The sequence below is a fragment of the Sciurus vulgaris genome (genome assembly GCF_902686455.1).
Source record: "Sciurus vulgaris genome assembly, chromosome: 13".
In the NCBI taxonomy this organism is placed as follows: Eukaryota; Metazoa; Chordata; class Mammalia; order Rodentia; family Sciuridae; genus Sciurus; species Sciurus vulgaris.
This window is the reverse complement of record NC_136474.1, coordinates 98105723-98131234: the sequence shown is the minus strand read 5'-3', so window position 1 is coordinate 98131234 and position 25512 is coordinate 98105723. Positions and strand designations below refer to the sequence as shown.

At 49.4% G+C, this 25512-nt stretch overlaps 1 protein-coding gene and 1 long non-coding RNA gene across 6 annotated transcripts in view; one reads left to right on the top strand and one right to left on the bottom strand.

Annotated features, from left to right (window-relative positions):
* The window catches only part of ZNF236 (zinc finger protein 236), an 85282-nt gene extending 70901 nt beyond the window's left edge, over positions 1 to 14381 (bottom strand). Inside the window, exons 1-5 of one of the 4 annotated variants that reach the window (XM_079108245.1) lie at positions 14206 to 14381; positions 8028 to 8170; positions 6756 to 6920; positions 2872 to 3050; positions 1331 to 1455 (exon numbers count right to left, since the gene is read on the bottom strand). In XM_079108245.1, coding sequence (XP_078964371.1) covers positions 1331 to 1455; positions 2872 to 3050; positions 6756 to 6920; positions 8028 to 8170; positions 14206 to 14260 — 667 coding nt within the window. In that variant the 5' untranslated portion in view covers positions 14261 to 14381. Of the gene's footprint in view, positions 1 to 1330; positions 1456 to 2871; positions 3051 to 6755; positions 6921 to 8027; positions 8171 to 8547; positions 12287 to 12854; positions 13941 to 14205 lie in introns of those variants that run through there. The other 3 variants (XM_079108246.1, XM_079108247.1, XM_079108244.1) reach the window with 3 other exon arrangements.
* Positions 14382 to 14485: 104 nt separating this feature from the next.
* On the top strand, positions 14486 to 16874 carry LOC306642509. Of its 2 annotated transcripts, none has more exons than XR_013758553.1 (2): positions 14486 to 15055; positions 16495 to 16874. It is a non-coding gene; the product is annotated as an uncharacterized lncRNA (long non-coding RNA). The 2 variants fall into 2 exon arrangements; XR_013758554.1 differs by having other exon boundaries at positions 14930 to 15055; positions 15807 to 16874.
* Positions 16875 to 25512: the final 8638 nt, after the last annotated feature.

Here is a 25512-nt window from a genome sequence, read left to right as displayed (position 1 = left end):
CTTATTTAGTGCCTACCACCACCTCCCTCCAGGCCAGCCTGGGTGAGTTGACGGAGCGGGCTGACCTGAGCCTGCCAGGGGATGGACAGGCTGCCTCCCCAGCCCTCCAGGCAGTCCAGAGAACAGGAAGAGCATGTATGGTGAAGGGGTGCAACAGGCAAGTGCACGGACCTCCAGTGTGAGGGCAGTTAGGATGCATGTATTTATGAAGGAACAGAAGGAAATGTGAAAGGGGCAGACACTGACTTGTTGAAGATAAATGACATCTGAGAAGGTGGCATGAGGATTCTGCCTGGCTCCTCTCTGGGTGAGGTATACAATACTTTCAAACTCTTTTTTGTTCATTAAAACTTCAAAGGAGACAAAATAGAATTCAAAACTCTACAATATAATGCACTACCATTCTGAAGACAGTGCTTCCTTCCTCCCTGTCCTAAGGAATAAATACAAGCAACCGCTTCGAAAACATCAAAGGTCCTGACGTCTGAGGAACTCCACATACAACAGGCACTCGCTGAGCCCGTGGAAGGACAGCGACCCACAGTGCCGCCCAGGCAGCACAGCAGCCGTGCTCTGCCCCTGTCCGGGAGCCAATCAGGACAGCAGAGGGCCACTCTGGTCTCACGAGTCAAGTACTCACAGGCCTTCCCTGGAGAAGGTCATGTGTTTCCACCACAATATCACCGACTGCCTGAGTCCCACCCACGGCAGAGCACCCAGCTGCGAGTGCTGCTCAGGTTGGAACCCTCGAGCAGAGCGAGTGGGCCCTGGCCTGGCTGGCAAAGTCACGGTCGTCACAAAGAGAAGGCCCTGTGCTCAGCACACTCTTGGCGAATCCACACTGAACACCTTGGACAGCTTTCCGGTTTTATTTTTCGCTGAGGTACTGGGGCTGAAACCAGGGCCTCGAGCATGCTACACACCCCCCCCACATGAGCCCCTTGTTCATTTCCCATCTGATTGGTCCAATGCCATATCTGTACAGAAGGCTCCACAAATACACCTAGATTAAATGAGTTGATAAGCAACACACCAAAGGTAACATGATGACATCAAATCCCCATTAATGGCAGCCACAATGTACCTAGCACTTTCCATGAGCATTTCATGTATTTTTTCCACTTAAAATTTAGGAAAACTATATGACAGATATTATGTCCACATTTTTCACATAAGAAAATGAAATCAGAAAAAGATTAGGTAATTTCACCAAAATTACCCAGCAAGCTATGGATGAGTCAGGGTTAGATTCCAGGCTGAGCCACCCCTGAAGGGATTTTCTTTTCTCCAAACCACATAATACATCATCCAAAATAAATGTTTTTCATACCTGTGTGTATCCTTATATGTCGAGTTAATTGACTTGGCTTTTGAAACGTCTTTCCACAGTGTGGACACGAATATGTGAATCCACTTCTGTCAATGTTCCGATTATAAGACCTGGTACCAGACACCCTAGAGGGACAGAGAAAGAGCTCGTTAAGTCACCTCCCTTACGCTACAGTTTCACAGTGGGAACACGACCAGGAAGTTCAGGGGCCAGGTCATCTGAACAGGTTCTACTGTCACCCGTCACAGATTTGCTTGTGTGCCACACATGCACACATGGCTAGTTCTGTGTATTTAGCAGCATGAGCTTAATTTTTTCCAGAGAAGAGAGAAACTTGGTTTTTCCAGGTCAAGACATTGCAATTGGCAGGGAGGGGCTTTGCTGGCTTGGTCAGACACAGAGACACTGGCAGGTATGGCCTGCACGTAGAAGCCAACGCATGCTGCCTCCTGCAGTCTGCATGCTTTTGTATGGAGGCTGATGGTTTCCACACCCAGACCTCCCACCACCTGCCACCTCCTCCGAGCTCCAGCCCTGGGCAGTGGGCTTGGGCCTCATTTCGTGACTGGCTGGCCAGGAGCTCCGACCTGACCCATCCAACAGAGAACTCTGCATCTTCCAACCTGCCCCTTACCATGTTGGAACCTAGAGGCTCCCGGGTGCACAAATTTGAAACTCAGAAGTCACAGTGGTTTCTCCAAAACCCTCTCCAAAAGTCGCTGGCTTTACTCTGAAACACCCCTCAACTTCCAGCCACCATCTTGCCACAGACAGCACTCTCCTTCCACGGTGGCCAGACCAGCCTGTGCCCGTAGGTAAAGCCTTCCAAGGGCTACACTCAGACAAGAACCCCGGCTCCTGGCACAGTAGCCCCCCTCTCACCCAGCCCGTGCCCGCCCTCTGCAGAAGGCACACATCACCCTGGCCTCCTTCTCACTCCCAACACGGGAAGTCCAGTGCTAGGATTCTGGCACCAGCTCTCGCTGCCAGCTGGCTGCCCTCTTGTGTCATCCTTCCTCTTCCTCCAAATGCCCTCCTTAGGGGAGCTGGATCAGAGACCTGCCTCACCCGGACAAACCTTCACAGGGTCCTGCTAAATCACAGCTCCCTGAGGACACACCCTCAGCTGGCTGGTTGGTCTCTCAATCTGTGAGCACCTAGAAGCCAGTGCTGCCTGGGTGTGTAATCACCACCTGGACAGCCCCAGTCATCTCCAGACCTCTGAAGCAACATCAAAAACGCAATGCTAAGCCTCACCCGGGCACTCTAATGGTAGCAAGTGCATCATAAAAGCAGCAGAGCAGCCCACAGATGCAGAGCCAGAACCTGTCCTGCAGCGTTTACACCAAAGCCAGCCAAGCACATCTACCCCATGGCTTGCACCTGCCCTGCCGCGGACGTGAACCAGGTGTGCTGGAACAGCAGCGTGGCACCAGAGCAGCAGCCAAGTGGGCACACAAGTACTTCTCACCCATCGCGACAAAGAAGCAGGTCCAGAACTCTACACGGAACAATCCCCGAGCTCAGAGGACAGGCCATACCTGACTTTATAGTGCGTCTTCACGTGGTCCTTCAGCTCCGAGGAGGTCTCAAACTCCTCTCTGCAGGACTTGCAGGTGTGGGTGCGGGTGTGCGCCAGCTCCCGCCGGTGCTCCTCCAGGTGGATGGCCAGCTGGCTCTGGAGCGTGAACTCGTCCCCACACTCGGAGCAGATGAGGTTCTGGGGGAGGAAGCGCAGCTGTGACCAGGGCAGACGATCCCAGACCACTGCTCCCTGAAAGATCTGGCACCTGAGCAGCTCACACACACAAGTTCTTCCCTCCTAAGTAAACATCATTTTCACATCTCAAAAAATAATCACTGGGTCCAGATTTGAATGTATAAAAATCATTTCCAATGGAAGAGAAAGACTGAAAAAGGAGGAGAGAACATGATATTTAAGCCAAATGAACTCTACATTCACGTAGCTTCAACAATTGGCCTTTGATTCACCTGTCCTCAAAAACGTCAAAGGAACAGAATGACCTCAGGCCTGCGACGGGCCAGGAGAGAGCTCAAGCCGAGGGTGCACTTCAGCAGACCCCTGAACACAAGGGCAGCTCGGACACTTCCAGAGGGGGAGGCCGCATCCTCTGTTCAGTGTGGCCCAAGGGCACAGTCCATCTTGAACTGCCTGCGCACATGCTGGACGCTGGAAGCAGGCACGATGAAACACAGGACTGCACAAGCCCACCGCAAAAAAAAAAAAAAGATCGGAACTGACCACCAGGCCCAGTGCTGCACACTGTAACCCCAGCTGCTCAGGAGGCGGAGGCCGGAGGATCACCCGTTCAAGGCCAGTTTGGGCAACTTAGTGAGAATTTGCTCAAAACAACATTTTAAAAAAGGGCTGGTACATAGCTCAGAGGTAGAATGTTCCTGGGTTCAACCCCTCATACCAAAAAGAAAACACTGACTTAACCATATTCGGGTGTACGTCAGTAACGCACCTCACATGTTGGGGGCTGCTGCTGCTGCTGCTGCACTCTGCAGCTAGTGGGCACTGGCCCACACAAGCTGCAGTTCAGTCCACCTTCCCTGCAGGGGGCTGGTGACAGGCTGCAGTGGCCTGAGTGTACCCTCTCGGCTCCACAATAGGACTGAGACAAAACCCACCCTGCTGGGGTCTTTGCAGAAGATGCACTACAGTACAAAGCCAGTGCTCAGCAGCTACTCCAGGGGCAAATTCCAGTCATGCACCCACATGCAGGTCCAAGATATAACTATAACTGAAGTGATTTAGGCCAGTATTTACAGTTCCTCTAAACAAACTCCCCAAACCTGAAAAAAGTTAGTTTACTCTGTCAATGAGCATAAACTGATACTTTCAAATTAAAAAATTACATTTCTTTCCATTCAAATGTCTTCTAATTACTGTTCACACTAGTCTTGTAAATGTATGCAAACCTTGTTAAAATCAGGCCATTAACTGATCCTACCTAGAATTGTGCTTCAGGAAATTACAAGAATGAATGAAATACTTTGAGCAATCCAACAATGATTTAAACTTATGTGACTTTAAATTAGCATTATTGTAGAATAATTGAAGAAAATAATGAACTACTAGATTGTTAATAATGTGCTGATAATAAAGAAAATCTACTCCAGGACCCTGCCAAAAAGAAAAAATTTTCTTTACTGCATCTGTACAGAAAAGGCCTGCCCTCCCTTCATCCCTACAAGCTGGGGAAAAGAAAATGCTTGTCCTTCATTAACAAGGATCCCCCAGTCTTTGTCTCAAAGTACAGAACTGAACCTGACCCGCACACCTGCCTCCAGGCCTTGCTCTCTCAGCTCTGCTCACACCTATTCTCTTCACTAGCTGCTGCAGCAAAGGACCAGGTGTGCACATCTCAGACATTCGTCAGAAGCATCCGATGACTCCATGATAGCAGAGGAGACCGCCAGGGTGGAGGGGTCAGGGAAGGCAGGTGGGAGTGTGGGGAGGGCTGGGGAGTGCAACGGATCAAGTTATGTTTTCATATATGTACAAAGATACCACAAGTCCACCCTGTACTGTGAAAATGCTGATTTATGCATAATTTGCTAGGCTGGAGAGAGCAGGACTGAGCACCCCAGGCCAGAGCCAAGATGGGCCACCACTGTCCCTCTGCCCTCCACCCGGCATTCCAAAGGAGCCAGGACCTCCCTCCAGGTGTCTGCACTCAGGCCACACCTGAGGAAGTCCCAGGCAGGAGAACCAAGACTCACACACAATACAGGGACCGCAGTGCCCGCTCTGTGTTCCCCAAACTAGGGATAACACCAAGTCTCCCTAGAAACAGACTGTCAAGTAAGACCAATGATGCTGAGTGGCCAGCAGGTCACCAGGGCAAATGCATGATATCCAAACCAACCTCCAGCCTGCCCAAGATGCACACCTCTGAGGACCCAGAACATGCAATCTGTTCAGGTCATACTCCTGCTGCCCAGGCCCCTGGCTGGGCAGCAGCCTTCACCACACCTGTGCCCTGGGGCCTCCCCTTTCTAGGCTACCCTCCAAGTCCCTGGGCCACACTGCCCTTCCCTGCCCAGCTGTCCCAGCACCATTCTCCCGCTCCTGAAGTATCCACCTACCTGGGGACTTCAGAGACCCTAACCAGCCACAGACAGCTGCTCCTGGCCCTCTCCACGTCACTGCTCACTGCAGTGCTGCCCAGACAGCACAGGCTTGCGCGTGGCCCCATGAGCAGGGGGGTCTGAAGGTGACGTGTGCAGGACTCAGTGACCCCCACACCCCTGCGGTCCCCTTACAGGAAGTGACTTAACTTGATAATCACCCAAACCGCAACAAGGACGTGCCTTTCAAGGAAGCATTCCTCAGTGATTTAGAAGCTGTACTCATGCTTTGGGCTGACTTCTCTCATTTTAGGCTTATTTTGACAGACCAATCTGGATTTCAGACTGTTCATCTCAATAGAGCACTATGGAAACATTAGCCTACAGTGTTCTAAGAGTAAAAACTCAGAAGTGGAGCACCTAGAGCTAAAAGGTAACTATGTTCCTAAGAACCTGTCACCCGTGTGAAGATAAGCTGTTTTTAAGTTGATTGTAGGTAGACTGCACACAAAACATACCCAATTTATGAGCAGCTTTCACTGCTGCACTGGCTCCCTTCTGCTGTCTGTGCCGACCCCAGGAAGCACTCAGACTGCCGGTTCCGAAGCTTCCAGGCACGGCACCCAGGGTCCTGACAACAGCAAACGGGACCCCAGCAAGCAGAGTGGACAGAAAAGCCCGCACCCCACTTTGGAGGAAATCAGGGCAAATTTTAAAAAGCATCTCTAAAGAACACAGCAGGAAAGTTCTGCTCTTGACCTGTGCAGCCACACTAGGCTAGAAAAAGTGCCGCTGCCCACCCAGGCTCCACCTCGTGGCTGCACGAGGCTGGGGATGCAGCTCAGTGGCAAAGCACTCGCCCAGTACACACAAGGCCCTGGGTTCCATCTCCAGCATCACAAAAGAACAAAGCAAGTTTTATGGCCCAACCCTAAGGTAATGACAGGATCAGAAAATAAAACACTCTATCAGTGAACTGAAGATTAACTGAGGCAATTTTAAAATAATTATTAATACTTGGAAACCTATATAAAAGTTTTTCGAAACTAGTTCATATGTAGCCACATGCAGTGGTACATGCCTGTAATCCCAGCAACTCAGGAGGCTCAGGCAGGACAGCAAGTTCAAGGACAGTATCAGCAAATTAGTGAGGCCCTAAGCAACTCGGCAAGACCCTGTCTCAAAAGAGAACATTAAAACAGGGCTATGGATGTGACTTGGTGTTAAAGTGCCCTGGGTTCAATCCCCAATACACACACAAACCAGGCCACAGGTAAAACCCTGCCGACCCGCAGGCACGCTTGGTGAGCTGGGGGCAGGAGAGCACCTCTTCCTTCTCATGCAGCATGAGATGTGCCTTGAGGCTGGCCACGCGGGAGAACTTCTTGTTGCACACGGGACAGGTCGGGTCGTCCCCATTGTGGGTGCACTTATGCAGGGTCAGGTTGAACTCCACGTTGAACGTCTGAGGGCACTGGTCACACCGATGTGGCTGTGTGGAGAGAACAGCGGAGAAGACACTGAGACCCAGTCTTTCCAGAGACCTGTTCAATCAGCGTTTCTGAGCAGCAGCAAGCAGCAGGACAGACGCTCTCCAAACACTTCCCGGCCACAGGGGCCCTGAGTCAACACAGCCAGAGGGACACAGCAAAGCCACCATCATGCTGCTGAGCATGCAGGACAACAGCACAGACAGCACTCGGTGAAAGGCCGCGCGTGTGCGCCAGGCACGCCTGGGCACAGGAAGGGAGGAGCTGCGGCCCAGCACAAGCTTGTGCACCAGGCACACCTGGGCGCAGGGGTGGGGGAGGAGCTGCGGCCCAGCAGGTGGCACTGCCCTCCTTTCTGACCCAGACTTCAAGCAAGCCAGCCCGCGCGCCTTTCCTAGACTGCCAGAGCTGTCCCTAGGGGCCATGGTGTCTGCCTGTGAGGTGCCCGGGCTCCAACTTCCTGTGTGCACCCAGCTGCCTCTCGTGCAGGCCAGGACAGCCTGAGGCAGAGTGGACGCGCAGCATGCACAGGCCCCAACTCAAACCCAAGCACTGCAAAAAGAAGCCAGGCAGTACTGCCCCCACCCCTGCCCCTGCCCCTGCTAGAACTCCATTTGGCAGTGCGCCCTGTAATCCAGCCACTCTCAGCTCAGGCTGCGGCAGGAGGACAAGTGCAAGGCCAGGCTGGGCAACCTAGCAAGACCGGTCTCAAGTTCTTAAAAAAGGGCTGGGATGTGGCTCACTGCTCACCTCAATATTCAAGGTCCTAGGTTCAATCCCCAATATTGCAAAAATCAATGAATCAATCAATCAAACATCCAGAATGCCTTTCAAGACCATATAAGGGTAAAACTTCCTGCTGCAGAATAATACTTTAAAATTCACCAATTCTGTACTCATATAAGAAGTTCAAACTACCAAAAAAGTCCTATTTTAAAAGTATTTCTTTGTCCACTCATGAATAGCCTTGACCAGCTCATTCAATGACAGCTTTGAAAGGCGCCAACGTGCGTGCACAGACAGAAGGCTCTGCGACTCAGGACCCGGATCCTACGCGGGCTTCTTCTATGTGCAGACGCCCCTCAGCCCCCCGCCTCAGGCCCACCTACCTTGTCGTTCCGCTCATGATCCCTCATATGGCGCTGGAACTGGGCCTCTCTGGGGAAGGACAGCAGACAAATCTCACACTTGTGGAAGTTTGGAGCTGGACAGTCATCGTCAATGTTCTCCACACTCAGTGGTAAGATCCCATCTGCAAAGTCGTGTGTGTAGACCATGAATACCAGGTGTTATGCTCATTGCACAAACGAAACTAAACCCTGGGTCATCATTTAAAACTATACCAGAGATTTACAAAAGATATGAGATGAATTAATGTACAAAACTTTTAAATGAACATGTTTCAAACTTAGAACCGAGCAATGTTGAGATGGCTGGCATATAAGAGACTTACAAGTAGTGGGTAAGAGTTCTGGAAACCTCTAACTAGTTTCCTGAGACTTGATAAGCATGCAGCTGGTACATAAGGCTGCTATGGTCTGGACATGAGGTGTACCCCAAAATGTCACACAGGAGAGACAACACAGGAAGGTTCTGAGGGGGGCAGCTGGGCTGAGAGCCTGAACCCACCCAGCGCACTGATTCCCCAGTGCAGACTAGCTGACGTGACTGAGGTGGGCAGGCTGCGGCTGGAGGAGCTGGGCATCGGGGTGTGCACGTGGGGTACATGTTCTGTCTCTGGCGGGTGGACTCTCTGGCATTTCTCTGGTTCCCAATCGTCATGTGAGCTGCTTTCCTCCAGGGCACTGCCACTGTGATGCCAGCCTCATCTCAGGCACCAAGGAACAGAGCCAGCTGCCTATGGACTGAGGCCTTGGAAACCATGAGCCCCCAAATGGACTCTTCCTCCTCTGAAATTATTCTTGTCAGGTCTTTTAGTCACGGCATCGAAAAAGCTGACTAAAACAAAGGCCATAATGAAGTTTCTTAAACATCGCAAACCCACCTAATTTCCTTTCAATCCCCTAGTGACCTTGAAGTAGTCACCTCTAAATCACCTTGACAGGCACCAATAATCCACACTGCTTCTTCAATCACTCAGTAAGCCAAACTCCAGTAGAAGCATAAGCCTTTAAAAGCTAATTCTCTAATTTTATCTATCTCTAAAAATTGCTGCAAAGCAAGATTAAGTCAAAAAGAAAAGGCTCTGTCCTCTCACAGGGCCAAAGTCCAAAGAGATAAGGGAAGGTAGCACTTCGGCCAATCCTGTTTTCACAAAGGTTCCTATGAAGCCAATCAGGCAAATGCTACAAACTTTAAAGTACCCTCCAGCAAGAATGAACACAGCAAAGAATATCAAAGAATAATCACTGAATTTGTCAAGAATGTCACAAATCACTACAATTCTTTAAAAGAAGTAAATATACTCCAAGTCTTAAAATTAAGACATAAATACATAAAGCACCTGAACTGCACAGGGACTGGAAACACATCCCATGCAACTCTGAATCGAATTTGATCCCAAAACGTGAGATCCCAGAAACCTGCGGCCAGGAAAGGCTCTCCTCCTGCAGGGGTCTGCTTTTCCACAGCCTTGCACGCTCCTGGGCAGAAGATAAACTGCAGTCCCCAGCTCGCCAAGCCTCCTGCAGGCGCAGAACCTGCCTTTTAGCAACGACAGATGTGTGCAGCAGAGGTGGGCGGGGAGGGGGGACAACAGCAGTTCACTCTTCGGCAGATCCTTGGGGTGAAGGGCAAAGTTGAGCTTTAAGAGATATTAATGGTTCAGGTGCAACCACTCTGGAGACTCCTCAGAAAACCTGGAATGCAACCACCATCTGACCTAGCTCTCTCACTCCTGGGTTTGTACCAAAGGACTTAAAATCAACGTACTACGGGGACACAGCCACATCAATGTTTACAGCAGCTCAACTCACAATAGCTAAGTTACGGAACCAATCTAGGTATCCTTCAGCAGATGAATGGATAGAGAAAATGTGGTATATATACACAATGGAATATTACTCAGCCTTAAGGAAGAATGAAATTATCATTTGCCACTAAATGAATGGAGCTGGAAAATAGCATGCTAAACAAAGTAAGCCAATCCCAAAAAACCAAAGACTTAATGTTTTCTCTGATATGTGGATGCTAATTCACAATAAGGCTGAGTAGAAGGGTGGGGAGCAGGTATGGGGGTAGGAAGGATAGTAAAGTGAATCTGACATTATTACTGTGTACATATATGCCTGCATGACCAGTATGATTCTACATCATATACAACCAGAAGAATGAGAAATTATACTCCGTTTATATATGACGTGTCAAAGAGCATTCTACTGTCATGTATAACTAATTAGAACGAATAAAAAAGAAATATTAATGATTCAAAACATCACAACTGCAAACATTTAAGAAAATAAAAAAGTCCACTGTCAGGTACGGTCTAGCATGCCCAGGTACTAGGAAGACTAAGAAAGGACAATGGCAAGCTCGTGGCCAGTTTAAGGCCAGTCTAAGCAACTCATGGGTCTCAACACAAAATTTAGAAAGGGCGGGGATGTGGCTCAGTGGTAGAGCATTTGCCTAGTATACGTAAGGTCCTAGTTTCAATTTCCAGTATCAAAAAAAAAATTTAAATTTTAAAAAGTCTGAGGAAAGATTATGCATAAACTTGATTTTATTTATTCTTAACTACATCCACATACAACAAACTTTGAAAATGTTTGTATTAAACTAAAATGTTTATGAATCCACAGGCCCGAGTGAAATGATTATTGGGACTGCATCAATTGACATGTTATTCCTTCAGATACGTTTGCAGTAATGGTAAGAATACTAAGAAGGCATAAGTAAATATCTATTTAAATCTGTTTTAAAAACTTAGTAGTATTTTAACCTAAAGGATAAGTATATAGCACTAAAAGAGCCCCTCAACTAAATTTCTAAAATGCAAAATTAAAAGGCTATTTCCAGATATACAATAAAAATATTTTCACAGCTTCTGTGATGGAAGTTCTTAATCTGTTCCCAAAGATGATCAGGGACTTCACCACAACCACAGATAAACCCTAAGAGACATGGAGTGATCCTATAAATTTGAGAATAACGTTTCACTTAAAAACTAAGACGCTTCCAGAAAGAAAATATCTTAAGAAACAAGATTTCCCTTTTTAAACAAAGCTGAAGACATAATAAATCATGTTTTCAGCAAGTCTTTTCTCTCAAACAGTAATGATACAACACTAATCTGGCTTGAAGACAAACTTTAAAAAATGATTCAAATTAAAGTACAACTGGAGAAGAAAAAAAGCAAACATGCTTTAGTTTGCACCCTGAACCTAACTTAAAATCCAGAGCCCCCTGGACTGTCTAGGGCACACCTCAGTAGGCTCTCCAGCCCAGGCCTCTCCAGGGCTGGGGCCTACCGTCCTTCTGTTCAGTACACCCTTTCTGGCAGTGTCCTAGGCCACAACCCTTTCCTCAGGTACTACACACACATTACAAGTTAACAAAACTCGGTATGTTAAGCCAGGACCAATCAAAACCTGCCAGTGTCTACAGCCTCACTTCCAGCTGAAGCGTGGAGTTCTAGATGGCACCTGGAAGTAACAGGCCTGGACAACAGCCCAGCAGCATGCTTTTGAGCCTGGCACTTTTTTAGTGACCCCAGAAAGGTGTGGGCTCAAGGCTGACGGGTGCAGGGTTTACATCCAGGGGACAAGAAGCCCACTCAAGAGCTTTCATAGGGTGTGGCTGTCAAGTTATATCTGAAGAGATCACCCAGGCTGACACCTGGATTCAAGGAGGAGACAGCCAGCAGAGGCGAGTTAAGAAGCTCCACCTTGGAGATGGAAGGATGGAGCAGCCTGCAAGTACATTTCTGAGGGAAAGGCTACCAGGCTTACAAGGGGAACAAGAGAAACAATTATTCTTAGCTTTGGAGCCTGAACCCAGGGGCACACTGCTACCAGCTGGTGAGGGGGGAGTGCAGGTTCCATGGACAGGAAGTTCTGCTGTCTTTCCACCAAGCCTTCTTCCTAGTAGCAGACACTGAACCTTACATTATTCCTGCTTTGGGAGGGTGAGGGCTTTGAACCTGGGAAACATTACCACTGAGCTACACCCACAGCTCTCTTTACTTTTTATTTTGAGACAGGGTCTAAGTTTCTGAGGGCCTAAAGTGCTGAAACTGGCCTTGAACTTGCAATCCTCCTGCCTCAGCCTCCTGAGTCTCTGGGGTTACAGGCATGCACCATCACGCCCAGCTTGCACTTCATTCTTTGCATAAATCATATTTTTTAAAAATGAACAAAATAATGGCAAGGCAAAGCAGCAAGAAGCAATAAGAAACCACCAACAATGGATACAAATTCTGACAGTTGCCCAGCTACAGATGCACACACCTATATTACAATCTGCCAACACCACTCCCCAGTCCATAAAGGTGATGATGTATATAAATCTCACTGAAGTTCACAGACACCAGGTCCGTGACATCGTTCTAATTTATACGCCTGTTAACTATGTCAAGTGCAGCAGCAATAATAAGTTCTGGTTTGCCATGTCTTGTTTCTAAGCTCCCACTGATCCACATAACCAATGGTCCTTTCTCCATAAAGGCTTCAGAGAACACTATTACCCTACCTTTTTTTTTTGGTACTGGGGATTGAACCCACATCCCCAGGCCTCTTACATTTTCATTTTGATACAGGGACTCATTATACTGCTGAGGCTGACTTCGAACTTGCAATCCTCCTATTTTAGCCTCCCAAATCACTGGGGTTGCAGGCTTGTGTCACTAGGCCCAGCTTGCCTACTCCTTTACATCTTCAGATCTGACCTTATTCTGGGTGCCTCCATCTTTGCTTCTAATTCAAGTTCTGTAATGAGCTTGTGTATTAACCCAAAAAAAAGTCTGACAATGAGTCACTAACCTAAGCAACCAGCTACACAAACACAAAGGTCCATGAAGTCCAGGAGCAATCCACGGTTCCTGTACAGATTTCAGGCACCATCCTTGCTCAGCCTGTGCAGGGTCCTTTCCAAATGCACAAACTGTCCTGGGGCACTTCAGTACCAAGATGGCTGGGGCTAAGTACTGGCAGGTATTTCCCAAGGCTAGAAATAAATCAGCACTCATGCAGTGCTCCTTGCCACTGGACCCATTAGCCTTCCACCTCAAAAACCCCACACCACAAGCAGAGTCCCTGGGTATTACAATCCAACCGTTCTCATCAACTGCGTGAGAGGAGCGATTAAACCCCCGTTTAATCAGAGGAGGAGGAGGAGAGGTGAAGGCACATTTGCAAGTTTTCAAAAACCCAAGTTACTTCATGAATTTAGCAAAGTATGACCAAGCATAATCTGAGGAACAGTTCCTGAGACCTACTGTGCGCACTGAGCTCTTAGATTTCGGGTCCAGGCATCTGAGATTAGTCCTGGCACCTACTATGTGTATGTCAAGAATCTGGGGAGCTCGGGCCCCTGGGCTAGCCCTAGCGCCTGCTGCATGCACAAAAAGCATTCTCTGAGCTCTGGCTCCTGGGTTTTGCCTGCCTACTATGTGCACGCTCAGCACTCTCTGAGCTCAGGGTCCTGACTCCTGGGTTCACCTGGCGCCTGCTGTCTGCACGCCCTGCACTCTTTGAGCTCAGGGTCCCGCTCCCAGGTTAGCCCGGCGCCTGCTGCGTGCCCGCCCTGCGCTCCTGGGCTCAGGGTGCCCGCTCCCGGGTTCCCCGGCGCCTGCTGCGTGCCCGCCCTGCGCTCCCTGGGCTCAGGGTGCCCGCTCCCGGGCTAGCCCGTCGCTGGTTACGTGCCCGCCCTGCGCTCCTGGGCTCAGGGTGCCCGCCCTGCGCTCCCCGGGCTCTGGCTGCTGGGATAGTCCCGGCGCCTACGGCGCGCCCGCCCCGCGCTCCCGGCGCCCTCGGAGCTCGGGCTGCGGCCCGCCGGGTGGCTCCGCCGCGAGGCCCCGGCCTGCCTCCCGCGGCCCGCCCGCCTCCCCGCGGCCGGGGCCGAGGGCGGCCGCTTCCCACGCGGCGGCGGGGCGGGGCGGCGGGGAGGGGGCCGGGGTCGGGCGCGGGCCCGGCGGGCGGGGGGCGGGCGCGCGGAGCGGCCGCGCGGGCCGCCGCCCCCGCCGCCGCGGCGCCCGGAAAGTAGGCCCAGCGCGGAGGTTTCGGCCGCGGCGCCCGTATCCGTCCGCCCGCGCTGCGCCGCCGGCCATCGCGCCGCCGCCGCCGCTCCCGGCGCGCCCCGCGCCCATCCGGGCACTCGGGCCGCGGGCCTTACCGGAGTCGCCGCGCGCCGCGCCGTCCCGGGGCTTCGGGGGACGGCCCCGCGGCATCGTCGCGGCGGCCACCCCTCTCTGGCGTCTCGCTCGGCGGCGGCGCGCACGCGCGGCACCGGCGGGGCGGCGGCCGGACCGGACCGGCCCGCAGGGCTCACGGGGCGACGGCGCCCGGACGCGCGGGCGGCAGCGCTCGCACCGCGCCGGCCTCGGCGGGTTCCATGGCCCGCGGGCCGCGGCCGGGGCGTTGGGCGCGGGCGCGGTGGGGGCGGGGGAGGCGCGGCGCGCATGCGCGGCCCGGCGGGCGGCGGCGTCACCTGCCCGTCCGCGGGCGGCCGGTGTCGGCGCGCGGCCTGTGGGTCCGCGGGCCGGAGCCCTCGGGCTGGCCCTCGGCGCGCACGGGGGCCGGGGAGGCCTGTGCGCCCGTGGCACTGGGTCCCTGGGGCGATCCGTGCGGGCGGAGGGCACTGGGGCCCCAGCTCAGCCCATCAGGCTTCAGGGCCCGTGGCCTGGCCCGGCCTGGGGCTGGGGTCCTAAGGGTGGCGGGTCTGCGCATCATCCCAGCCTCCGGCGGCCTCTGCCACCAGGTCTGGGAGTCCTGTGGAGGCACTGCAGGAACCAGAGTGAACCGAGGGTGGTCCTCGCGCCAAGCCTTTATTTTACCCTGTGTTCCTTTGGGTTTTCATAGATTGGCTTGATTTCAGGAGCTTCTCTGCTGAGCACCTCACCTTCCTGCAGCTTTTCTGGATGCCTCAGACAGCATCACGCCAGACCATCCCTGCCAGAGTGAAAGGACTGGGGACCTAACTGCACCCAGATGGTGGACCTTGAGCCTGGAGGACATAGACGGAAGTCAGTGATGTTTCCTTAATACATTAAATATTAGTATGTTAAAACTTAAGGGTTTCAGGTGTGTTCATTGTGCATTTTTGGTATTGCCCAGTCATTCCACCCAGCAACATGCCCGCAGGGTGGCAAAGTTTTAGGCCAGGTTAAGAGTAAATGATAAATAACCAGACAGAATAACCATTTGCTCAAGGAAATCAGAATTAGTATAACATGATCTCACTAGCCTCATTGAAGTTAGTTCAAAGCAAGAGATGGTGATTTCTATCCACATACCAGTGTTAATGGGGATTCAGAAGTAAAAACAATCCACTGGCCAGAAACTTGGAACCCGGAAGGGCAAAAAAGACGCCAAACCTGTAAAAAGTTGTAACACAGGTTTTAAAAAATCCAGTAGAGAATTTTGAGAAAGCAAGACTACCACTAGAAAAATAGGAAAAATGTTTTTTTAACAACCTTAGAAAAAGGTTGCATTTTAAGAGTTGGTTAGGAAAGATCTTTTCAGGTGAAGACCAGTCAAGAAGGAAACTTAATGTCAGCTGCTTTACATATGTCCATATGTGTTTCCATATAGTCATCCAATTCCTGAAAAATCTCAAATAGACAGATAAGCTTCTCATACTTAAAGAAATAGCAAGAAACCAGAGAAGTTATTTCCAAGATCTTCCAGCCAGTGAATGGCAAGTGATGATTGTTTTATCATTTGTTTTTGAATAATGCTGTATGCTTTTGTATCAAATGTCTTTAATTCTGACAGCAATACTGTGAGATGCCATTTTACAGATGAAGAAATTGAGATTGAGAGGGATTAAGTAATTTGCTAAAAACAGATCCAAGATTCAAAAATCGGTTTACCTGTTCATTCTTTACTATTTCTAATTCCATCAAAACAGGAACTTAAGTTTGGACAAAGTCTGAGTGTTATTTCCATATGCATATTAGGGCTCAAATAGCACATAAAGCTGAGGAAATGGGTTAGAGGCGAATCATAAAAAACTTTGGACATATAAATTAATTTGGATTATATGTGTTTGAATTTAAATCATATTTTGTTCTGAGAATTTGAAGCAGTTTACAAAAATATATGCCTGTCAGGGTGAATAAACAGCTGAGGAAATCATGTTGAAAGAAAAAAGTAGACAACCAAAGACAGAGGAAGTAGGTAAATGAATCCATCAAATCCTCTAGTTACCAAAGGTGAATTTAAAATTGGATTCCAGACTCCTTAGCCCAAGAAGAGAGGAGAGCATAATTAGTTGCAAGATTCCATTACCCAGAAAATCAGACAGATCTGTGGTTTGGATGATGTGTGTTCTTCCTAAGGAGTACTAAGAGTTGTGCCTTCAAGTTTCTGTCAAGTTACCATCTTGTGTAGTTACTGAAGTTACTTCGGTGAAATTGCGTTGGAAGAATGTGCATCATGCCCAGCCATACCCCTTTCGCAGGTTTGTGGGCTTGTTTCTTCATGGCAACCCTTGGTAAAGACAGAGTTCTGGAGCCAAGCAGAATGAAGGAAAAGCAAAGGCTCAGCTTCACAGAGTAGGCAGTACTGCAGTGAGAACACTGGTACCTTCTCATTTGAAGACAGTGTTGCCAGGCAGATGGCCACACCTGTAATCCCAGTAGAGCAAGAGGCTGAGGCAGGAGGATCGCAAGTTCAAGACCAGTCTCAGCAACTTAGCAAGACCCTCTCTCAAAAAATAAAGAAGGCTGGAGATGTGACTCAGTGCTTTAGCACCCCAGGTTCAATCCCCAGTCCAAAAAAAAAAAAAAACAAGACAACGCACAAGAACCTCACAGATGACTGGACAGTATCCAGAGGAAACTGACCCCTGAACCACACTCATCGACCATTTCCTTCTTAAGGAATGTTTCCTTAGGGCTTTCCCCTTCGCCACGCCACTGCCACTTCCTATCCTACCACCAGAGGACACTCGCGTCTCAGAGGAAAAAGGAAGATGTATGTGGGCAAGAGCTTTTCCCTTGGCTCCATAAACCTGCAGCCTGAGGAGTCAGGCAACCAGAGAGAGCGCAGCCCAGATGCAGGGTTGTCATCACTGGAGCCCTGAACCAGGTGGGGCCCAACTACGTGGCCAGTGAGAACACTTCACGGAAACCCAGTTTAAATCAAGGTCTCTGCCTCTGGCATCCCGTGGGGACTGATGCTGAATGTTGGACTGTTGTGACCCAAGACCTCTGTCCTCTGTGTCAGGTGTTTTCTAGCCATGTTCTCAGCATTTCCAGCTGCATGTTGCATCTTTACCTCAAACTGAACTGAATTAAAGCAGTTATACCTCCACCACCACACCCTTGCTCTCAAGTCCTGGGCCCTGGCTGACCGGGTGGTGCCCCCCAAACTGAGGGTGGGTCTCCCCATGAGTCCACGCAGACCTGCAAGCTGACTCCTGTGCAGCAGCCTCACAGCGCACCCCAAAGCATGCTCCACCAGGTTTCTAGGTGTTTCTAATCCAGTCAAGTCGACACCTGAAATCAGTTCTCTCAAGCCAGGGAAAGGGAGGTGAGTGCCACTAGGCTTACTGCCATCCCACCTCCCAACACCCTGCAGAGATCCTGCCCAGTGGCTCACTGTGGCATTCAGTAAACTGTGTATCACGTAGATGGTTTGCCCAGTCCTAACCTGCACGGGGGGAAACCATCACCATGTGAAGAGAACGCATTCGTCACCCTGAAAGGCCCGCCTGCCTCTGCCACCCTTCCTCCCACCCTCCCCAGGCAGCCACTCATGATTCTGTCTCTAGATGAGCCCAAACTCCCTAGTTTAGTACATGTGAAATCACATGCTTGTATTATTTGCACAAGAGGGGCCCTGGCCCCTCCACTGAGCACATTTATTTTGAAAATCATCTGTGTTAATTCGGAGCTCATCCCTTTTTGTTGGATAGCGTCTGGGAAACATTCTGTTTACCCTTCACTGCAGCCCTTGCTTAACCCCCCAACCTCCGTCATCTTCAGTAGCTGAACTAGGTTGGTTACTTGTTACCTGTTTTGTCTCTGCCTGGGTCAGAGTAGCAGCAGGCACCTGTCAGCTTCCAGTCAGTCTTTCCTCCAGCCTCACAGGGCTTCCACCTGTGTCCACAGCCACATGGCCTGCCCCCCACAGGAGTTTCCTGATGTATTCGGTTGATACGGTGAATTAACAAGCAAGCTTTGTATGCCTGCAATAAGCCCAATTCAGTCATAATGTAATATCCTTACATATTGCTATATTTTGTTTGCTAGAGTTTTGTTGAAGGTTTGTACGTTTGTATTCATACATGAACTGGCTTTCACTTTCCTTTTTCTTGGTGTCTTTGTTCTGCTGGCTGGATGATACTGGCATCGTTGAACAAACTGGAAAGTGTCCCATTACCTTTTACTCCGTAGAAGAGTTCTCGAAGATTGCAATTGCACTTCTTTATTTTCTTAGAGTCACTTTTGAAGTCAAGTGAGACAGGAGTTTTTTAAGGGCACATTTTTAATTACAGATTTAATTTCAAAATATTTAATGAACTCTTTGGTTTTTTTTAAAACATATCAGTGTCAGCACTTTTACAGACGTCATTTTGTCAGTTTTCAAGTGCATTAGTGTAGTCTGTTTGACCCTTGGAATGTGTACAAACGTCCCCTTCCGTCCTGACCTTGCTAACACTTGCCTGTGAGAGAACTGATTTCAGGTGTCGACTTGACTGGATTAGAAACACCTAGAAACCTGGTAGAGCATGCTTTGGGGTGCGCTGTGAGGCTGCTGCACAGGAGTCAGCTTGCGGGTCTGCGTGGACTCATGGGGAGACCCACCCTCAGTTTGGGGGGGGCACCATCCAGTCAGCCAGGGCCCAGGAAAGAAAGAAATGGCAAATCAGTACTTTGCCTGGAGAGCTCGGCACACAGGTCTCCTGCCCCAGACGTCAGACATGCAGGCTTTCTGGCCTTTGGACACCAGGCCTGGCACCAGCAGCCCCTGCCCAGTTCTCAGAACCGTCGGCTCCTCTAGTCTGGAGACCTTCAGACTCAGACCGAGCCAGGCGATCAGTCGGCAGCCCTGGTCTCCACTATCACGGCATGTGCCAGTTCCCTCTCTCTCTCCTATGCTCCCACATCTTTATATGTATGTCCTGTTGGTTTCATGTCTAGGGAGAACCCAGATGCACATGACCTTGTCTCTTCTGGAAAAGTCTTGTTGCAGGAATCTCGATTTTATCAGTCTTGGAATAACCCATTTTAGTCAGTTGAAAATATGCTGTCTGGTTTTTATTTCCTTAATTTTTGTTCTTTTTTTCATGAATGTGTTTTTTGAATTTGTTCTTTTTAGTTCTACATGAGAGTAGAATCTGTTGTGACATATTATACATACATGGAGTGTGACTCCCATTCTGGTGGTTCTAGATCTCTCCTCTTTCTCCCTCCCCTCTTTCCTTCTTCCATTCCTTCCTCTCTACTTTGTTTAGATTTGTTTTTCCTAATTACCTGGAACAGAAGCTCAGCTTCACTTTCTGGCCGTCCTCCTTTTCTGACTGTGTGTTTGAGACTATGATATTCTAACCACGACTTCGCCCATACCCCACAAGGGCCTGTGTTTAGTCATTTTATTACCATCTATTCTCCTTTTTCTGCTGCTATGACAGAATGCTTGAGACTTACAATGAACAGAAACTTACTTGACTCATGGTCCTGGAGACCAGTGCTAGTGTCCATGGAGCCTTTGTGCTGCATCATCCAGGTCCAGAGTGCCAGGGGCCAGACTCGATTTTTCAGTGCATGACCTTGGGGGCAGGTTCATACCACAGAACCAGCCATATCCAGAATGTCACTTTGACCTTTTTTTTTTTTTCCATCTGACTTGTGAGCTCATCAGAAGTATGTTTCTTAACTTCTCAAAGTGGGGGACTTTGTGATCATTCTGTTTATCAACTTGCTCATTCTGGGGTAAGACTGCCCTGTGCCAGTGCTGATGTTCGCATGCGCTTGCTTTCCCTGTTAGTCAGGAAAGGTCCACATTTTCCAGGTGTCCATTTCCCTGCGGGTCCCCTCACTTCCTGTCGATGTTGAGGGCTGTTACTGGGTGCTTTGGTTGGGATGTGGTTCGTGTATGCCCCCAGAGGATGGTGGCTGGAAATTCGTCCATCCACTGGCTCAGGGAAGTTGACTAGGTCAGAGGGCGCTGCGCTCAGCGGGGATTGATACAGTTCTCATGGGACCTCAGTTATGAAACAAGGTCACCCCCCACGTTGTCTCCTTTGGGAGGGGGCCACTTCCCTTTCCATCTTTCTGCTGTTTCAATGCAGCCAGGAAGGCTCCACAAAGGCCAAGAAGTGGGGTTGCCTCCTCCAGAAGTATGAAATAAATAAGCGTTGTTTCTTTATATAGTACCAAGCCTCAGCTCTTTTGTTACAGCAATAGAACATGGACAAACACACCTGACCTTTTGAACTTTTCGAATTACAAAATGTCCCTCTTTATTTCTAGTAGTGTCCATTGTCTTAGTGTCAACTTTTCCTTGTATATACAAAACACAGCTTTCCTTTTTGAATTTGTGCCTTTTTATTTAATGTGAGTTTATTTTAGGAAGTGCATACATTTTAGTCTAGTTTGATATCATGTATTGAATGAGGGCAGTGGCTCCTGAAATTGGCTGCATATTAGAATAATCTGGAGAACTGTAAAAAATCTCAGTGCCCTCATAACACTTCATACCAATAGAACATCAAGTCTCCGGCTGCAATGCATGGTGGTGTCACATGGCCCCGATGGTAGAGTCTGATCCAGCTCTGTCCCCACGGGGCCTATGTCAAGCGAAGCCAGCCAGTCAGAAGAGGGCAAATGCAGGCTGCCTCCACCTACCTGATGCCTCTCAGGTAAGCAGACTGGCAGAGTGAGCAGGAGGGCGGGTGCAGGGGCTGGGAGTGGAGAGAGCAGGGAATGGAGACGGTGTTGGTTTACCAAGACAAGCACCTTGGAGGCGGGTGGTGGTGTTGGCTTGACAGCCTATGAATGACTTCAGAATGTCAGAGTGGTGGATTCTGTGTTATGCTTGTTTTACCATAATTTTTAAGAATCAATAAAAATAAAATGTGATGTTTGGGTCGTCTTTCCTGGAAGGCAGGGGTCAATTTTATCTCCTGTTAACAAAATTAATTTTTGGTTCTGTGGCTGAGAGTTATTGGCACTGCAGTCTATTCTACACATTTTGATTTCTACCAACAGACACATAAATATCCTCATCAACAGAAAGACAAGGTCTTATGCCAGGCACAGTGGTGCGTGCTGTAATCCCAGCCACTGGGGAGGCCGAGGCAGAAGGATCTCGAGCTCAAAGCCAGCCTCAGCAATGGTGAAGTGCTAAGCAACTCAGTGAGACCCTGTCTCTAAATAAAATATAGAATAGGGCTGGGGATGTGGCCCAGTGGTCAAGTGTCCCTGAGTTCAATCCCCAGGACCAAAAAAAAACAGACAACGTCTTACTGGCACCCAGGCTAGAGGCCCTGTGTGAGCTCCCATGAACTCAATCCAGTCACCCACCCGTATCAGAAATAAGAGAAAACAACACAAAAAGGGAAATGAATTTCACCCCCGTTAGGCCAAAGCTGAAGGGCGGCTAACCTACCTCTTCCTATCCTTCAATAATGGTACAGTCTACAGGGACAGAAGCCAAGCTCTGCTGCCAGAGAGAGGCCACAGTTCGTGTCCCAGCCCGCCCTGGGGCCGGTTCCTCGGTTTCCAACCTCAGTGTGAGGAAACTCAGTCACAGAAAACGATTTATCAGGAAATAGAGGAGGCTGGGGCTTCTGATTTTAAAGGGACTCTGTTACAAAAGCAGCAGCTGTCTTAAAATTCAGTAGGTTCTGGAATGTCTGCCCCCATGTCTGGCCCTGCACAGGAAGGGCCCCCAGGAAGGTCTCGACAGGTCTTGTCCAACAGGCTCCAGGCAGTGCACAGATGGCCCTCCCTGCGTGTGGAGCACGGGCAGAGTCAGTGACGACCTGCAGCCTCCTCTACACCGAGCTCGGACCCCTCGGTGTTTTCGTTCGTTCATCCCCTCACAGCATCGTCACCGTTGGAGTGCCTGTCTTGCCCCTTAGACAGCCGCCTGCTCAGAGCCTGATTTTGGGCCCAGCCTGAGAAGCAGGTAGAACAAGAAAGTGTGGGTGGAGACCTGGCTGAAGGGCCTGTGTAGAGGCTGAGGACTCCACGGAGAGAAGCAAGCATCGCTGAGAAGTTCTGGAGGACAGCTCACTAACTGGGGTGACTCCCTGTGGCAAGCAAGACCCTGGTGCGTCAACTGGGAAGAGTGAATCTTTCTCCACTGGGAAGCTTCTGCCACTGCTCCACCTGCCTTTCTGCCTCTGCCAGAATGCAGATGTCAATGGCTGCTGGCTCTCTTGCTATAGCATCTAAAAAATAGTCTTTGGTCTTTTTTATTTCCGCACATAATGAAGGATACCAAACTGCAGCCCTAGCAGTGGGTAGTCCTCACCAGGGTTCGTGGCATAGTTAGAAAGCTGGTGTTGGCATGAGGCCCTCAAGGCTAGATCACGGTCAAAGCAAACAGCGTGGTGTTACTAAGCTTCAGCACGTAACTCGTGGGTGACACTAACTGCTGGGCTTTGGGAGGAAGCCAGGAGCCTTTCCAGCACCTTGGGGGTAGGGTGTAGTTGACTCTGATGATGCCGACACAAGAGTGCAGCTTCCTTTTGATTTTTATCAGGTGAAAAAAACTATTAAGTTTAGAGTCACTAATCTCCAAGGAATGATAATGAATTTTCTTAAAATCCAGTTGGCTGAGTTTGCTGTCAATACTAAAAGTCTTCTCTACAAACATACAAAACAGTGACCTCCATGAGAGAGTTTTGAGCATCATTAGAGATTTTTTTCTAGAAACTTGGATGATAATCTCATGGAAATGTGATTTTCTGGGACACCAATGGAAAACTTGCACTATACAGTAGCGACTCATCAGAATAGGATTAAGATAAAAAAAAGCCACATCCAAGGCTCTGAACCTGGACATGTCATCTAAGCACACGAAGCCTGTTTCCTTGCACATAAAGTACTTAACCTAACAGGGTCGATGTCAGCATTGGAGAAATGAAAGTACGTTTGGGCTCCGAAGGACTTGCCTGATGATCTTGTAATGCAGGGTCGCTAGGAAAACCAGCACCATCCTTTTCCCTCTCCTGGGCTTGTTCTCACTGTAAAAAAAATTCATGAAACTTGTTATAAAGACGGCAAGGAAATTTTTATTCAGGGACAGGGGAGCATGACTTTTATGCAAGATGTAGGGACCACTTCCATGGGATTTTGCAGTGGGACAGAGAGACTGGGATCAACCCAATACAAGGAGAAGTAGGTTTAGAGTCAAGAAGCAGAGTGGGGTCAGTGGGTGGACTGATCGGCAATAGCAAATAATTCCTGTTAGAGGCAGGCCAGGTGATCAGACCTCACGTGGGGAGGGGTAGACATGTTGGATGAGGAACCTGCTCAAATACTAAGGATAATTAGATATTGTGGGTGCTGGATTCTGGCTAAACTGAATTAGCAGAAACAATATGAAATCCAAACATTAAGACTTGGTTGAAAAAGTGCTGAGAGCCAAGTGTGGTGGTGCATGCCTGTAGTCCCCGTGACTTGGAGGCTGAGGTAAGAGGATCACAAGTTGAAGGTCAGCCTCAGCAACTTAACAAGGCCCTGTCTGAAAATAAAAAACAGAAAGGACTGGGGACATAGCTCATCTGTGGGTTCAATCTCCAGTGCCAAAAGAAAAGAAAAAGTGCTCAGCGGACCCTGAGTGGGGTTTGGCCAGAGAAAGTCACAGTCAGCACTAGTCGCTATCCTTGGGTCAGTGTGACTCCGAAGGAACAGAGGACAAAGAAGGGCGGTCTCTCACTCTGAACTCAGAACTCGGCCTCTGTGTCATGGCTGTGTGGTACTGGGATTGAGTTCCAGGCCTCATGCGTGCTGGGCAGTTGCTCTACCACTGTAACTCAGTCCTCTTAGCAAACTACTCACAGACTCTAAAGTGCCAGTCGACCTCTCCTTAAACCACTCAGCAAGGGAGGAATAATGCTGTCTGGTTGAGACTGATTTAACGTGTTCCATGGAATATTCTGTGATGTGAATAGAAACAGTGAGTAAGAAACCACCTAATCTGAAGAAACTCAGTTTTTGTAGAAAGGTGGATGTGGCAGATAAATGCTGTTGTCTAGGGGAAAGGAAGAATGCTGGGGAAGTGCGCCTTGAGCCCCCTGGGGCCTGGGCAAGCCCAAGGCCCTAGGCTGGACTTGAGGGTGGATCAGCCATGGTAGGGCAGAGGGCTGATTGGAGCATGATGGTTCTGAAAATAAGGCCCCCAGAAGCTGGTAGGCCCACCTGCCAACACACCGGGAGCCCTGGAGGTCATCTGCCCCTCCTTCCTGTGGTCCAGGCGAAACGCCTCAGTGAAATTCTGTTCTAATAACTTTTTTGAGGATGTCAAGTTAATGGAATGCACTGAACTTTAATGAAGAAGATGTTTTTAGGTCTTCAAACTTCAGCTGCCCCAAGATTGCTAAAGTCTGCCTACTGTGGTAAATTCCTCCAAATCCTCCCTCCTCCTATTCACAGGGACTGGAATTTCTCAGGCACCTGGAGGCTGACTGCAGGAGGTGGTTTTCCACTTGCTGCAATGTTTGTTACAAAAGGTAACAATGCTTTATTTATGAACAAGAGCAAAGCCTGGCTCCACAGCCCTGGGCCTGCCACACTTGCAGAAGAGAGCTCGCTGTTAATCTCTGGTGCCTTTCTCTCCTGAGAAGAACACTCAGTGGTAAGAAGACTACCCTCTCCTCCCCGCTATTGTCTCCCACTCTCTTTCTGCTCTGCTTTCAAACTAAACTCCCGTGTGCTGGGTCCTGCAGTTCCAAAAATGGAAGAGGTCTGGGCGGCAGTATCACATGGCCTTATGAACCTGGAGAAGTGTAGGCAGTAGAAGTCCAGGCGTTTATCATGAGCACAGAGCTTTGCATCAGAGTTGAGAGCAGCGAGTCCTAAGGGTTCTGGTGAAGGATTCTTCTAGAAGGTTTCTTAGATCTTGCCCAAACCTTTAAATCAAATCAGTAGCCAAATCAGTAGCCTAGGAAACCTGGAGGGTGCAGATAAGAGAACCTTGAGACTGCCTTGTCTGGCAGGACCATTCAAAGCTCTGGTAGCCTGTGGGTCATGGTTTGGAGTAAGAGATGAACTGAGGCCTCTTGCAGTTTTCAGCTGCCTCGGCCCTTCCCCTGCCTCCTTGCTCCCTAGATGCATCTGGATACTTTCCTTGGACTTGGACTGAATTCCCTAATATATGTTCTCCTGGGGTGGCGGGGCAGATCCTCCTCATGGCAGCTGTGTGTCTTATTGTGATATGTACTATCACAGGTTTTGGGTGACCAAAAAATGTCTCAGATCATATAGTAATTCTCAAAAAGTAAAAACATTATTTAGTTGAT